Source organism: Sciurus carolinensis, chromosome 1, assembly GCF_902686445.1.
Source record: "Sciurus carolinensis chromosome 1, mSciCar1.2, whole genome shotgun sequence".
In the NCBI taxonomy this organism is placed as follows: Eukaryota; Metazoa; Chordata; class Mammalia; order Rodentia; family Sciuridae; genus Sciurus; species Sciurus carolinensis.
This window is the reverse complement of record NC_062213.1, coordinates 88,857,254-88,872,284: the sequence shown is the minus strand read 5'-3', so window position 1 is coordinate 88,872,284 and position 15,031 is coordinate 88,857,254. Positions and strand designations below refer to the sequence as shown.

The following is a 15,031-nucleotide window of genomic DNA, read 5'->3' as shown; positions in this document are numbered from 1 at the left end:
GTCATCCGTGGAGGACCTTCCCTCCCCCATCAGGGACGAGGTGGCTTCTACATACCCGGGCATCCCCCTCCACCAATGCTGGTGGCCTTGGCATCCTACTCCTTTTTTGTTTTTGTTTTGATTTGGCGGGAGCTCTTGGACCTACCCAGGCACACTTGGGCCCCTATCCCTATCCTCTTTTGGGACATATGGAAATTAGTTGGCTTTCCCTGTTACAAATCTTCTGCATTCCGTGATAAGGAGGTTATTGGCAAAGCCTGGGGCTACCCCAGGATAGCAGGATGCAGAGTAGAACAGCAGGACCACAGCCAAGGTGGAAGGAACCTCCACGCGAGGGTGAGCCAGGGTCGGAGCCAAGTGGGCATTTTCCAAGGTACACGTAGGCGGGCTTTGCCAGAAAGCGCGAAATGTAACTTTGCCCCTGCTAGAGTTGCAAGTTTCTTTCTCTCACTTCCCGAAAAGCCAACCAACTACCGTGGGAGAAATCGCCCTAATTAAACATGGCGACATTCACCGTTATTTAAACGCAAGTGAAGCCAAGTCGCAAAACCCGGATATTGTCAGGTTCGTAGTTGATGGCTCTGCCAGCTTCCATGATGGTGGATCTATTGTGCCAATAGACCAGAAGCCCACAAGGAGGCGCGCAGGAGTCACTTCCGCCCGGTTCTCCTTCCCGCAGTCCACAACAGGGTAAGATGGCGGCGCTGAGGGCCCTATGCAGCCTCCGGGGTGTCGGGACCCAGGCGCTGCGGCCCGGGGCTGGCGTCCGTCTGCCGATTCAGCCCAGCAGGTGAGACAGAGGGCAGTCCTCGATATGTTCTCCTCAAGGATAGGGTTTCTGAAAGATGAGGACATTCCATGGGTCCAGTGACCCCCCCTAGGAAAGAATGACCCAGGCCTGTGATCCCCTTGCCCGGACCTGATTTTTCAGGCTCCGAAATGTAGTGGCTCCCGCTGTGGCTGAGGAAGGGGCTTGAGTTCGTTGTGCCAGCGGTGAAAACAGTGGTGTGGGAGACAACTTGAGTGCATCTCTCCTGTCATACCTAAGCAGAGCACAGCCACGGAACCAGAATACCGCCTCACTTACCGCTTCCCCCACCCCCTTATATTACGTTGACTTTGAATAAACCCATCCAAGGGAATGTGAATGTGATGAAAATATGAAGGAGCCAGGGTCCCCAACATTGCATGCACTGGGTGGAATGAGCCCAGAAATAAGTCTTAGTAGGAGCGTAACCTCTAAAGTTCTACCTTATTTTGCCAAAGCTACACTGTCTCTGTCAGTAATTAGGGCATTGTAGAATCCAGGACACCCTACCTAGGGCCTACTTGAGAGTGAATGGGAACAGAGGAGCCAATCATGGGTCACTTTGTCTAAAATGTGTCTTTAACTTCCAGAGGTGCTCGGCAATGGCAGCCAGATGTGGAATGGGCTGAGCAGTTTGGGGGAGCTGTCATGTACCCCACCAAGGAAACAGCACACTGGAAGCCTCCACCTTGGAATGGTGAGTATCCAGAACCACTGGTTCAAGCCACACCCATCCCTGCCCCATGCTGACCTCTTAAATGCTCTTGAGCCCTCTATCTCAGACAAGTTTAGTCTCTACTTACTTGCTTCTTTCACTACCCAAATCAACAAACATATTAGTGATAATAACAGGTATTTGTCAGGTAGAGAAGAGAAAGAAAGATATTCCAGAAGAAAAGAAAGAGTAGGTCTTAGTTATTACCCAAAGGTTCCTACCAAATTTCAATATTTAGTGTCATTTCTTTCCAGGTTTAATACATTTCCATCTGGACAAGTTAGTTTCCCCACTGGCACTCAAATGTAACCTACTTGAATACAAACCATATTTTTCCCCATCGAAACTCGTTCTTTTCTTTATTTTTAAATTTCTGATCAGTGATACCCTCATTTCTCCTAGTCCTTCAGAATTGAAACTTTTTAGTCATCTTGGACTTTTCTCTCTCTTGCCTTTTACATCTTTGTCTAATAAGTCATCAAATTACATAGGTTCTTTCATAATATTTCATATCAGGTCATTTCTCTCTTTTAATTTTCATTGCTATCACTCTGTTTCATATTTATCTTGTATTAGACCTTAATTGTCTTAGGAATCTACTTATTGGGTTTCTGCCACTGATGGTGTCCTCTATCCAGTTATCCTCTAAGATTGGCCTCTAACTTGAAATTCTCCTGCCTCAGCCTCTCTAGTACCTGGGATTACAGGCATGCACCCCATACCCAGCTGTGAAGCATTTTTGTATATCTATTTCATTTAATCCTGACAACAGTCCTTTGAGAGTATTATCCCAAATGTGAGGAAACTATGGTGTAGGGAGATCAAAACCAGATCAAGGCTGGGGGCCGTGGCACACACCTGTAATCCAGAGAGTTGGGAGGCTGAGGCAGGAGGATCTCAAGTTCAAGACCAGTCTCAGCAATTTAGTGAGGCCCTAAGCAACTTAGTGAGACCCTGTCTCAAAATAAAAAATAAAAAGTGCTGAGGATGTAGTTCAGTGGTAGAATACCCTTGGGTTCAATCCCCAGTACCAGGGGGAAAAAAAGATGAAGAAGTAGAAAAGGGTTATGTAACTATTTTCTATACTTGTTAAATATGTGTTCTAGGAGACATGAGATTCATTGTTTGTTTGTTTTATATTAGGGATTTAACCCAGGGGCAGGGGCACTTTACTCTGAGCTACATCCCTTCCCTTTTTATTTTGAGATAGGGTCTTGCTAAGTTGCTTAGGGCCTCTCTAAATTGCTGAGGCTGGCCTTGAACTTGTGATCCTCCTGTCTTAGCCTCCCAAGTTGCTGGGATTACAAGCATACTCTATCATACCCAGTGTGATTCATGATCCTTCTTGTTGGAAAGTTTAGATCTCCCTTTTTCCCCTTCTAATGGTCCTTTTCCTAGTCCTGTTGGTGATTAGTAAATTAACAAGGTATGGAACAGTGTGATGGAAGATCTATAGGGAAAGAGTAAGTCCTTGTTGTCTGTTGGAGGTTCCCAAGGGAATTATCATTTGTTTCTGAACCATTTGCCACTTCTCAGATGTGGACCCTCCAAAGGACAAAATGGTGTCCAACCTGACCCTGAACTTTGGGCCACAGCACCCAGCAGCCCATGGAGTACTGCGACTAGTGATGGAACTGAGTGGCGAGATGGTGCGGAAGTGTGATCCTCATATTGGGCTCCTACATCGAGGCACTGAGAAGCTCATTGAATACAAGACCTATCTACAGGTGTGGAGGCGGGAGCAGGGGTCTGTTGATGGGATCTGGGTTCTAGCCTGGGACCTTGCAGGGTTTGCTGCCCCAAAACTTCAGAGAAGGAAGGTGTTGAGGAAGGTAATGCGTTGAGGAAGGTAATGCATTGAGGTGTTTTTTTTTTTTTTTTTTTTTTTTTTTTTTTGTGTTGCTGAGGATTGAACCCAGGGCCTTGTTGCTTGCAAGGCAAGCACTCTACCGACTGAGCTATTTCCCCAGCCCTGCATTGAGGTTTTTAGGATAGTCTTGGTTGGGAAGATGGAGGATGATGTTAGGGAATGCTTGAGTCATTTGGATTTGACTTGTCCAGCAGCAGTGCTTTGGGCCTGGAGCCACAGTCTCAATTTTTCTATAGGTAGCTTGGTTCACCCCTTGACCATTAGTACCCTAATGCCTCAGTTTCCCTGATCTTATACTAGTGCGTCAAAGCTAGTGTCCCAGAGGGCAGAGAAAGAGGAGAAAGACGTCAGCTCTCTAGGATTAACAGGTGATTCTTGTATCTTCCAGCTGTCTAAGTTTGTTTTAGAAACACTGAGTGAGTCACTGGGAGGGGATTTGTGACAGTTTGCCATTTTTAGGAGAACCGTGTGACCTAAGTGGTGAAGGTCAAATTTGAAGGAGTTGGATCTGGGAATCTGAAGTTTTTTTCTTACTGTCATGAAGAAAGGTCCTGAAAACATAAGGGTGGGGTTAGGATTTAGACTCAGCCCTGTGTTGGGATGAACAGTGACTAGAACATGATTCCTCCAGAGAATCATAGGCAGCGATGGATTCTGGTTACAGCATCCATGGGTTAACCCCTGTACCGTTATCCCACGTCACAGTGACATCAGGATAAGAACAGGCTGTCCCAACAAGAGATACTTTAGCTCCACCTCTTTCCTGGAAGCTGAAGATGGTTCAGTAGACAGTTAGGACTTAGTTTCTTGGCCTTCTGGGGGAAGGACTATTTCTAACTGGTGCTCTGTTTTTCTTAAATCTCTTGCTCCCAGATATTCCTAAAACTGATTATCTTTCTCCTTCAACATCTCAGTTTTTCTTTTTTCTTTTTTTTGTACTGGGGATTGAACTCTAGAACGCTCTACCTCTGTACTACATCCCTTGCCCATGTCTCTCTCTCTCTTTTTATTTTTTTTAATTTTATTTTGAGACAGGTCTCACTAAGTTGCCCAGGCTGGCCTGGGACTTGGAATCTTCCTGCCTCAGCTTCCCAAGTATCTGGGATTACAGGCATGTGCCACTGTGCCCAGCTCAGTTTTAAGAGACTTAAGAGAAAACAGAGAGTTAGTAGTCTAGGCCATTCTTTGGCAGAGTGTCACTTGGGCCAGAGGACTGTTGACAATGGTGCACTGGTGCCAGCTAATATTGACTAGCAAGAGAGTGATTGTTAAATTTTCAGGGAATTTTGTGAGCCAGTTATTGAACACAGACATTATTAAAAATTAAATTACATGATTTTTAAAAAAAGTTTAATCTTATGATAATTTATTAATTAAAGAGATAAATACTTAAAACTCTACACGTATGGAAATATTATATTATACCTTATTAATGTATGTGATTTTTATGTTTTTGTGTATTAGTTAAAAAATACATTAAACCAGACATGGTGGTGCACTAAAGTCCCAGGGACTCAGGAGGCTGAAGCAGGAGGATTTGAAGTTTGAGACTGATCTCATCAACTTAGACCTTCAGCAACTTAGTGAGACTCTGTCTCAAAATAAAAAAATACAACGAACTGGGAATGTAGCTCAGTGATAAAGCACCCCTAGGTTCGATCCCCAATGCCAAAAGTAAATAAATAAAATACGTTAAAAATTAAAAAGAGGGCTGAGATTGTGGCTCAGTGGAAGAGTGCTTGCCTGGCATGTGTGAGGCACTGGGTTTGATCCTCAGCACCACATACAAATAAATACAACAAAGATATTTTTTTTGGGGGTGCTGGGGATCGAACCCAGGGCCTTGTGCTTACAAGGCAAGCACTTTACCGACTGAGCTATCTCCCCAGCCCCCAAAGATATTTTTTAAAAAGTACTAATTTAAAAAAAATTAAAAAGAAAAATACTCAAAATTCATTATTTCTTTATTACTACATTTTACTGGACTGCCTTTGAAGTACTATTGGGTTTCTATATTAGAAATGCCATATACTGGTCTTCCCAATGCTGCATTCAGTTACATAATGTTGATATCTTAAAAGTGGAAGTATTTTCACTCTGGAAATTGACAAACATGGCAAATCAGGGTCCTCCCCTCACGTTGGAAAGCCATTTTGAAACATTTGCCAGCATACTACTAGCTTTTGGGTTATCTCATCCTGCCTTGCTGGGGCTCCTGTCCACTGGAAGGAAGGCTTCTGGCAGCCATACTATGGGTTCCTGGGCTTGTTAGATATGACCTAGATTACTCCCTCTGCCTAGGCCCTTCCATACTTTGACCGACTAGACTACGTGTCCATGATGTGTAACGAACAGGCCTATTCGCTAGCTGTGGAGAAGTTACTAAACATCCAGCCTCCTCCCCGGGCACAGTGGATCCGAGGTATGCTCTGCCACTTACTCTTGCTGCCCACTATGAGAAGGCACATGCCTTCTCCACCCTATCCCTTCTCTGCCTTAGGAACATTGAACCCAAGCTCCGTATTCAGTATTCAGACCCCAGGCTCTGCCCAGACTGCTTTCAGGATGAATCCTTGGCTGCTCTATCCTTCTGTTCTCCTTGTCTTTGCCTCTCCACAGTGCTGTTTGGAGAAATCACACGACTTTTGAACCACATTATGGCTGTAACCACACATGCCCTGGACATTGGGGCCATGACCCCTTTCTTCTGGATGTTTGAAGAAAGGGAGAAGGTATGAGGGAGGTGAGGACAGGAATAGGGGAGGAAGAGCAGAAAGTAGGGAGGGCATGAAGGAAACAAGATATTCAAAGGAGAAGAGAGAACATTTAGAGGGAAAAGGTATATTTACGTGAGTTATATTCTTAGGAACTCTGTATAAAAAGGCAGAAAATGGGGGTAGTAGGTGCTGGGGAATGTGACTTTGGTAGAGCATTTACCTGGCATGTGGGAGGCCCTAAATTCCATCCCCAGCACTGAAAAAAAGAAAAAAAGAAAAAAAAAAAAAAAAGAAGGTGGTGGTATAGTGGGCCATCATGTTGTTAGACTTAGGGGTCACTAATTCCCAGTGTGTCCTTTCAAGATGTTTGAATTCTATGAGCGAGTGTCTGGAGCCCGAATGCATGCTGCTTATATCCGCCCAGGAGGAGTGCACCAGGTAAGTGAGTGGGCTTCCCTGCCTCCCAGACCTCCAGTATAGGCCTCTTCCCTCTGTGACCGCTGGAGGGCAGTGCTGGTTGATGGAACCTAATCCTGGGGGAGAGTTGCTGATCTGGTTCTCCTTAATGGAGACTGTACTCTTCAGTATTGCCTTCATTTGGCTTCTAGGACCTACCCCTTGGACTTATGGATGACATTTATGAGTTTTCTAAGAATTTCTCTCTTCGGATTGATGAGGTAGAGGAGGTAAGATAGAAATCAATGGGGAAAAAATCTTTTTCCCTCTTAAAGGACATGTGGGATTTTAGTTTCCAATTGTAAAGAAAATAAGATTGTTATAAAGAGCATTAATGCATCAGTTTTCTTGATCAATAGATGCTGACCAACAATAGGATCTGGCGAAATCGAACTATTGACATTGGGGTTGTGACAGCAGAAGACGCACTTAACTATGGTTTTAGGTGGGATAATACTATTTCTTTCCTTAGGGGTGGAGATGGGAGTGGGGAGTTCAAGTATGTGGCTTGAAAGAATGTTTGGCACCCTCCTTGCCATTTTCTGAATTTGTATCCCACACCCAGAATGTGAGGGAGGGAAGGAGGAGACTAAGGAATAATGTGCCTCCTTTCTTGGTTTGTGAAGAGTAGTACTTAAGCTCTTTATTTTATAGTGGAGTGATGCTCCGGGGCTCAGGCATCCAGTGGGACCTGCGGAAGACTCAGCCCTATGATGTTTATGACCAGGTTGAGTTTGATGTTCCTATTGGTTCTCGAGGAGACTGCTATGATAGGTAAGGCCCCAATCCTTTCTCAGTTTCTTGTCCAGCTCGTTGTCCCTGCTTAACTTTTCTCTTTGCTACTTTCTTCTTTACTCTACCTCCAGTACCTGTAGGAGCTCCTCTGTCAAATTAGGTTGCTTGAGCTGGGAGTGTAATTCAGGGAGAGAGCACTTGCTCAACATTTCCAAGACCCTGGTTTCTGTCCCCAGTGCCTAAAACAAAAACAAAAAAAATCCCCAAACTAGATTACACATACATGGCACCTTATCTTACCCTTATACTTCCTGTCTTAGATAGAACTAGTTTGGGCTGCATTTTATGACTGAGACATCTAAGGCATTAAAGTTACAGATTAGCTTGGGATTATTCTGTTAGTAGTGGTTAAGACTAGAATCTGCCTGATCCCGTTCTCTTTCCACTAGATTCTAAGCTTCAAATTCCACTCCTCTTCACTGACCCTGAGTAAGATTTGCTGCTATTGTTTTTCTGTTTTGTTTGCTTGTTTTTCCATTTGATTCCCCCATTTTTTTTTTTTTTTTTTCTTTTTTTGGTAATGGGATTTGAATCCAAGGGAACTTTACCACTGAACTATATCCCCAACCCTTTTTATTTTATTTTATTTTATTTATTTATTTATTTATTTTAAAAAATATTTTTAGTTGTAGATGGATATGATACCTTTATTTATTTATATGTGGTGCTGAGGATTGAACCCAGTGCCTCACACATGCTAGGCAAGTGCTCTACCTCTGAGCTACAGCCCCAGCCCCCTTTTTATTTTTTATTTTGATACAGGGCCTACCCAGGTTGCTTAGGGCCTCGCTAAATTGTAAAAGCTGGCCTCAAACTTGCAAGGCTCTAGCCTCAAGTTGCTGGTATTATAGGCATTTGCCCTTGTGCCCATCTCCTCCATTCTTTAGTCTAAGAAAGTGTTTAAGAGGATAAAGAGGGAAACACTACAGCCTATCATCTGAGAAAATAAAGAGGATTTGGGGAAAGACTCTAGTAGAATCAAAATACTACAGGATTTATATGAATAACCACTCTAAGCAGAGATACTGTATTAGAAGAAAAGAGGGGGGACCTTTTATCTGACTATCTTGAGGTCAACCAGAGGTCATCTTTCCAGCCCCATATCTGTTCCTCAACCTGTTCCTGTCTTGTTCTGAGTCTGTCTCACTTACTTCAGGTACTTGTGTCGGGTGGAGGAGATGCGCCAGTCCCTTCGAATCATCTTACAGTGTTTGAACAAGATGCCTTCTGGGGAGATCAAGGTTGATGATGCTAAAGTGTCTCCACCTAAGCGAGCAGAGATGAAGGTTGGCTGCAGGGAAAGGGAGAGTGGGGAATCAGTGGCCTGGGAGGAATAGCCTTAGATTCAATTCTATTTTTACTTTTTCAAAGAATTCACTGTTCAAGGTTTTTTTGCTTTGTTTTAAGTACTGGGGGTCAGGGTTTGAATCCAGGAGTGCTCTACCACTGAGCTACTCCCCTGTTCTTTTTATTTTTTATTTGGAGACAAAGGCCTGACCTTGAACTTGTGTTCCTCCTGCCTCAGACTCCTGAGTTGCTAGGATTATAGACATGTACCACCAGGCCTGGCACATTGTATAAGATTCTGAGCCTCTTTTGGCTCTTTTGTTCTGTTTTCTCTGCTTCCATGTTGGTTTTTAGACTCCCTGAGGGCAGATTATTTTCTGTGCCAGGGGAAGACTCAAGAGACAGAATTTGTGTCCGATTTACTGATGGTGTGTTTTTCCTCCCTTTAGACTTCCATGGAGTCACTGATTCATCACTTCAAGTTGTATACTGAGGGCTACCAAGTTCCTCCAGGAGCCACGTATACTGCTATTGAGGCTCCCAAGGTGAGGAGAAGGGAGGGGAAAGACCAAATGTAGGGTGAGTAGCCAGAGATCAACATACAACAGAATGCTCACTCATCAGCAAGAAGATGTGAGGATGAACAAAGAAATTTTGTTGACAGGAAAGAATGTTCTTCCTATTAACAGAGGCACCCAACCTTCTTCCTTGCACAGGGTGAGTTTGGGGTATACCTGGTGTCTGATGGCAGTAGCCGCCCTTATCGGTGCAAGATCAAGGCTCCTGGTTTTGCCCACCTGGTAAGAACCAATTCCAGTGATTCTAATGTTAATAAATTAATCCGTAATTTATTGACCTTGGCTGAGATTTTATGAAATCTCCTTCCATCTCCTCCTACTCTTGCTCACACTGTTGCTCTCTCCATCTCTCCAGGCTGGTTTGGACAAGATGTCTAAGGGACACATGTTGGCAGATGTCGTTGCCATCATAGGTATGAGGCATCTTATTGTGTATTGGAGGTATCTTAGATAAGGGGTTTCAGGCTCTGGTTGGGAAACCAAACACTCCCTGTTCAGCATAGACTATGGTATGGACTTGAGGCCTCCATCTCTTAGACTTAGTAATGAGTTCTGACTGTTTGGTAACACCACTTCTCTCTATCCTCTGACCTAGGTACTCAAGATATTGTGTTTGGAGAAGTAGATCGGTGAGCGGGAAACAGCATTGATCTGCCCTGCTTATCAGCTTCCTCTGTGGAGCCTGTCCCTCATTGAAAATGGGGCTGTGTGAGTGTGTGTGTGTGTGTGTGTGTGTGTATACACACACATATATTTCTGTACAGACTTTATGCATGTACTAAAAAGGAAAAATTATAATAAATTAGCTGCCTTGCGGCCCCTATGCCCCTGGTATGTCTTTTTGGTATCTTACTGTCTTTCACTTTGTTTTTCTGTTACACTTAGGTCTTAGCAATTTTTCCTGCTCATCTCCACCCCTTTGCTGACTCTTGCCCTTTCCACTTCTCTATTCCTCATTTCCTCTTTTTCCCTCAGTTCCCTCTGCCTTAACCTCAATGTCCACACAAAATGGTAAGCCCCTTAAGTCAAGATTGGGTATAAAGTTTCAAGTGGGAAGGAAAGGGTATAGAGGGAAGCTTGAAGGACAGTTTATCATGTCAGATACAGATGTGTCTCTGAACAGGGGCGGAGTGAAAGGTGGAAGTGTAGACAGCCTTTCCTAAGCATGAGAGTGCCCTTATTCCGTGGGCTAAGAGGTTGATCATCGAAGGGCTGAGGCTTAGTCCAGATCTCCCAGCTCCCCTAGTTGGCCCTTCCGGGAGCCGCCCAGTCTAGTGCAGGAAGGGGAAGGGGCCAAAGCATGGGGGAAGGCGTGGCAGGAAGGGGGGAACTCTGTGGTCAGGGAACTGTTCGCAGAGCACAGCTGCGCAGTGCTGTCAGTGTCTGATCCCAGCTCTTGGCCCCTCAGACTCCGGCCCAAGATGATTCCAGCAGTGATCTTGCTTTTGTTCCTTTTGGTTGAACAAGCAGGTGAGAGTGTGGTGAGGGTCACTGAGCTGGGCCTCAGTATGAGAATCATGGGCATGTATGGGACCGCTAGAGTCGGGGACGGGAGGAGGGAGATCCGTGGTAGGCATGCGGACACAAGGCTGAGATACAGAGACCCTGAGGCTGGTCCTGTCCAGGTGCCATCCAGGGTACTCCTTCATTTTAGTACCTTTCCTATCTCATTCCAGACTGACTTCAGGATTGCTTTGAAACTGTCAGTTTGGTAGGAAAAGCAGGTATTTGTGTGGCTTGATGAGTTGGTCTGGGAAAAAGCTCCATTATCCCTGATCGGCATTACCTTTGTGGTGTCATTAGTTTTGTTCTCTGGGAGTTGGTTTCTAGTAGTTATAAATATACAAAGCTCCCTCTTAGAGAGCAGAGGCCTGTCCTTGAGTTTGGGAACAAGGCAAGGGGTATTCAAGATAAACAGGCATAATTGCTGTTTTGGTGGATCATCACTGCAGCACCAGCTGATAGGAAGGTGGACTGTATGAAAGGCCTGTTTATAGAGACCTGAGCATCAGCTGAGAAATACAGGCACAAATGACAAGGTTCTAGCTCTAAGGCTCTAGTTGACTGAAGAACTCTCACTTTTTGTTTACTTTGGGGTGTCTATGCTGGGAAGGTGTCTCTGTTCTGAACAGAGCTTGTGTCAGCTGGGTGTTGGGCAGGAGGGAGTTGGTTAATTTCTCCAAAGAGAGGGCCCTGAGGAGTCCCACTAGCCCTGCTGAGGTGAAGAAGAGGATGGAGTGAGCTGTTTATCTGCTGTCATGGGATGAAGAGGGATGCCAGACCCCCAGGGCATAAAGAAAAGCTTTGGAGGCAGAAAATCATAGATCTTAGTTCCAGTCTCTTGCTTAACTGTGACCCTGAATGAGTTACTTAGCTTTTCCAAAAGCCTGGGTTTCATCATAAAATGGTGATGATGTTTCCTTCACAAGGTAGTTTTGAGATTTATGCAATATTGTTACAGAATAAAAAGTACTGATGTCAGTACTGGCCCATATTAATCATATGTATGGTATCAGTTCTGATACGGGCTGGGAACAGCCTTAGAAGCCCAGACCCTATGTGATTTTTTAAACTCATACAAAACTTCCCCTCTGAGAGGCCCACAGTGAGTAACAGAACTGAGTAGCAGGAGGAGGAATTGATATTTTGCATTTAGTTTGTGATCATTCCCTTAAGCCTGTGGTCATTTCCCCAGCTCCATGTGCAGGGCCAGTGGTAGGCATAGCAAAGTGGACACTTTGTTTTTTGCATATTTAAGTGTCTTGTGGGATAGAAAGCAATGAGGCTGAGCCTGGGAGATGACCAATAATAGAGTAATTGCCTTCCCTCCCTTCCCCAGCTCACATCCTTCCTGTCCAGCTCTCAGCCACAGGTCACAGGACTTAGTGGAGACTGTGGTTTCTTAAGCTGAAATTTGCCACTGCCTCTCCCTCCCCTTCCCCCTCTGGGCTGAGGTTTTTGTCTCAGCCCAGTGAACTCAGACAGGTCCTTGAGGTAGATGAAGTGCTCAATGGTGCCCAAAGAACCACAGTGCTGAAGAGTGTTGGGGTTGAGGGGGAAATCTTCAACTCTTGGTGCATGTAAGTCCTACTGCAATAGAACACTTCATGCTTTCTATCCTATCCCTAGTCTATGGTAAGGGAAAAATAAGAGAAATAGGAGTCCAGAGAGGAACATAGATTTCTTTCCTAAAAGGGATCCCCTCTAAGTCTGTCCTACTTCCCAGAGCACTTTCCCTTCTTTCCTCTGAGCACCAGATCCTACCACCGTGTCCCTGACCCCCTGGCACCCTCTATCCCCTCAGCGGCCCTGGGAGAGCCTCAGCTCTGCTATATACTGGATGCCATCTTGTTCTTGTATGGTATTGTCCTCACCCTGCTCTATTGTCGACTCAAGGTAAGGCAAAGCGGGGTGAGGGCTAGAAGGAGAAGTGGGAGGGTGGCAGCAGTATGAATTGGAGGAAGGGGAACCCAAGGGGTTCTCCCACAAAGCTTGGAGGGAAGGGGTGGGCCTCTAATTTCCTCTTTACTGATTACTTTCCCTCCACTTCAGATCCAGGTGCGAAAGGCAGCTATAGCCAGCTACGAGGTATGGACCCTTCCACACCTGGGTGTTAAAATTTTTTCAAACTCTCCCCTTCTGGAGTTAGGGTCTGAGTCCTTTGGGAGGGCATGCATCTCCTGTACTGATCTGTATACACCTGAGTACCTTACACTACCTACCCTGCCAGTTAGCCAAGCCACAAGTAAAATATCTGACAGGTGACAGGGAAGAATCAAGCACAGGGTGATAATGAATGCGTGAGAGAGTTGTGTGTTATGTTGTGTTTGTATTCTTGTTGGCAAATGTGCATTCATGTCCCAAACCTCTAGCCTTAGGCAGCAAACCCTGACTCTGACCCTGACCCAGATATCTCCCTATGTGGGAAAGAAGATGCTGAGGGGTCCTCAAAGAGATATGAGTCTGTAATCCCTTGCCCCTTTCCTCTCTACAGAAATCAGAGGCTGTTTACACGGTGAGTGAACCTGATTTCCCCATCTCAGTATCTGCAGAATAGAGTGGGGTTTGGGGTGACCTTGGAGAGGGACCAGGTCTGTGGGGTGGGTGGGGTTCCTGGGGTGAGATCAACCCCCGACAATCCTTTGACTCTCACCTTCAGGGCCTGAGCACCCGGAACCAGGAGACATATGAGACACTGAAGCACGAGAAACCACCCCAATAGCTTTAGAAATCCTTGGTCACATTCTTCTGTGGCTTTCAGTTCATCTCCCAGCCCTCATTGTCAGCATTGCATATGCCTCCACACTCCTAATGTCAACTGACCTTTTACCCCTAAAATGATGCTAGTCCCCATGTTAATATACACCAGCGGTTCCTCCTCCCTCTTAAAGACTTATGCTCAGATGCTCTTCATTGGTGTTTATTTTTTAGTCTCACTCCCTTGCCCCACCCTTTTTCCCTTCCCCATCCCCAACTCCTGTTAAACAATGGGAAGGGAGATCCTCAATAAAGCTGCCACAGACTATACTCTATTTGTTCATTTGTTTATCTTATATTTATTCAGCCTCTACTAGGCACTAGGCAAGATACTGAAGATAACAGTTTTGAGTAAAGCAAATTCAGTTCTTGACCTTATAGAACTCACAGTTTAATGAACTTAAAATTACTTTTCTCAAACGAGGGATGAATGTTGACTGTAGGTGGGTGAGGGGTGAGACCTCTGACCCCAGATGCTCTGAGATAGAACTGGAGCAGGGAATACACTCCCTATATACCAACTCTGTGTTGGGAATGTAGGCATGTTTGGAGACATTAGAACTTAAGAAATGGCTTCTGTACACAACATGGCTTTCTGTGTCTGACAATTGACAATTGTTGGGTGCGGGGCGGGGGGTGCCTGTCTGTCTAATCTCAGATTGTCACCAATCAAGATAGTACCAATCCAGTATATGCCTATGGGAAGTAGCACATCTGAAAAGTCAGACATGCAGAAAGAATAGAATAACCAGGGTTATGTGAAGCTCCTAATAGAAGGTTTTATAGAAACTGAGTTTTGGGGGGACTCCAAGGCTAAAGGAAACTTTGAGAGTCAGATGCAGTGGTGTACTACTGTAATCCCAGTGACTCAGGAAGCTGAGGCAGGAGCATCAAAAGTTTGGGGCCAGCCTGGGTAACTTAGTAGTAAGATCAAAAGATCTGGGAATGTAGCACATACACATAACAAGGGACCTTAGAGAAAGGGCCAAATAGGGATTGGAGATGGGTTAAGGCAAAGGGAAACAAACTGGGTCCAGATGAGAGGTCATCTCCCCTAAGCACATGGGTGGGTGACTAAGGAATCCCTGTTTGTGCCTGTTCTGTTTCCAGAACTGCCTGGAAACTGCCTGGAAGTATTTAAACTTCCTGAGATGCTGCCAGTTCTACCTTTAATGCAGCAGTCATTCTTGAATGGGTCTAGGGTCTCCAAGCTTCCAGTAACCCCTTGTCCTGAGCAGTACTTTGTACTGGGTAGTAACTTATACTTCACAAACTTGCAAGTGATAGACTAAGAAATCTTTGGCCATATGAGAAAAGGTAGATATTTTGAAAAAAAAAAAAGAGTAGAGGAACCATTACAAATGATGAGAATCTTGAAGGACAGATTAAGGAGGTTAGTCAATATATAGAATAAACTGGAGCCATTTCCATTCTCCAGGGGAAAGATGACTTCAGATGGTCTATGTGAAATGAGACAGGGTAGGGAAGTAACTGTTTTAATTAATTAATTAATTTGATACTGGATATTGAACCTCGAGTACTGTACCA

At 44.9% G+C, this 15,031-nt stretch overlaps 2 protein-coding genes across 2 annotated transcripts; both read left to right on the top strand.

The window, feature by feature from the left end:
- Positions 1 to 643: 643 nt before the first annotated feature.
- Positions 644 to 10,051, top strand: Ndufs2 (NADH:ubiquinone oxidoreductase core subunit S2). The gene is made up of 14 exons (XM_047567016.1): positions 644 to 790; positions 1,399 to 1,505; positions 3,060 to 3,250; positions 5,695 to 5,815; positions 6,013 to 6,125; positions 6,474 to 6,548; positions 6,719 to 6,796; positions 6,926 to 7,011; positions 7,221 to 7,340; positions 8,518 to 8,647; positions 9,098 to 9,193; positions 9,365 to 9,448; positions 9,582 to 9,639; positions 9,822 to 10,051. The coding sequence occupies exons 1-14, from the start codon at positions 696 to 698 to the stop codon at positions 9,857 to 9,859; spliced, it is 1,392 nt and encodes a 463-aa protein (XP_047422972.1). The 5' UTR covers positions 644 to 695; the 3' UTR covers positions 9,860 to 10,051.
- A 500-nt stretch (positions 10,052 to 10,551) lies between these two features.
- On the top strand, positions 10,552 to 13,753 carry Fcer1g (Fc epsilon receptor Ig). The gene is made up of 5 exons (XM_047565719.1): positions 10,552 to 10,696; positions 12,531 to 12,622; positions 12,779 to 12,814; positions 13,221 to 13,241; positions 13,386 to 13,753. The coding sequence occupies exons 1-5, from the start codon at positions 10,648 to 10,650 to the stop codon at positions 13,446 to 13,448; spliced, it is 261 nt and encodes an 86-aa protein (XP_047421675.1). The 5' UTR covers positions 10,552 to 10,647; the 3' UTR covers positions 13,449 to 13,753.
- The last annotated feature ends 1,278 nt before the right edge of the window (positions 13,754 to 15,031 follow it).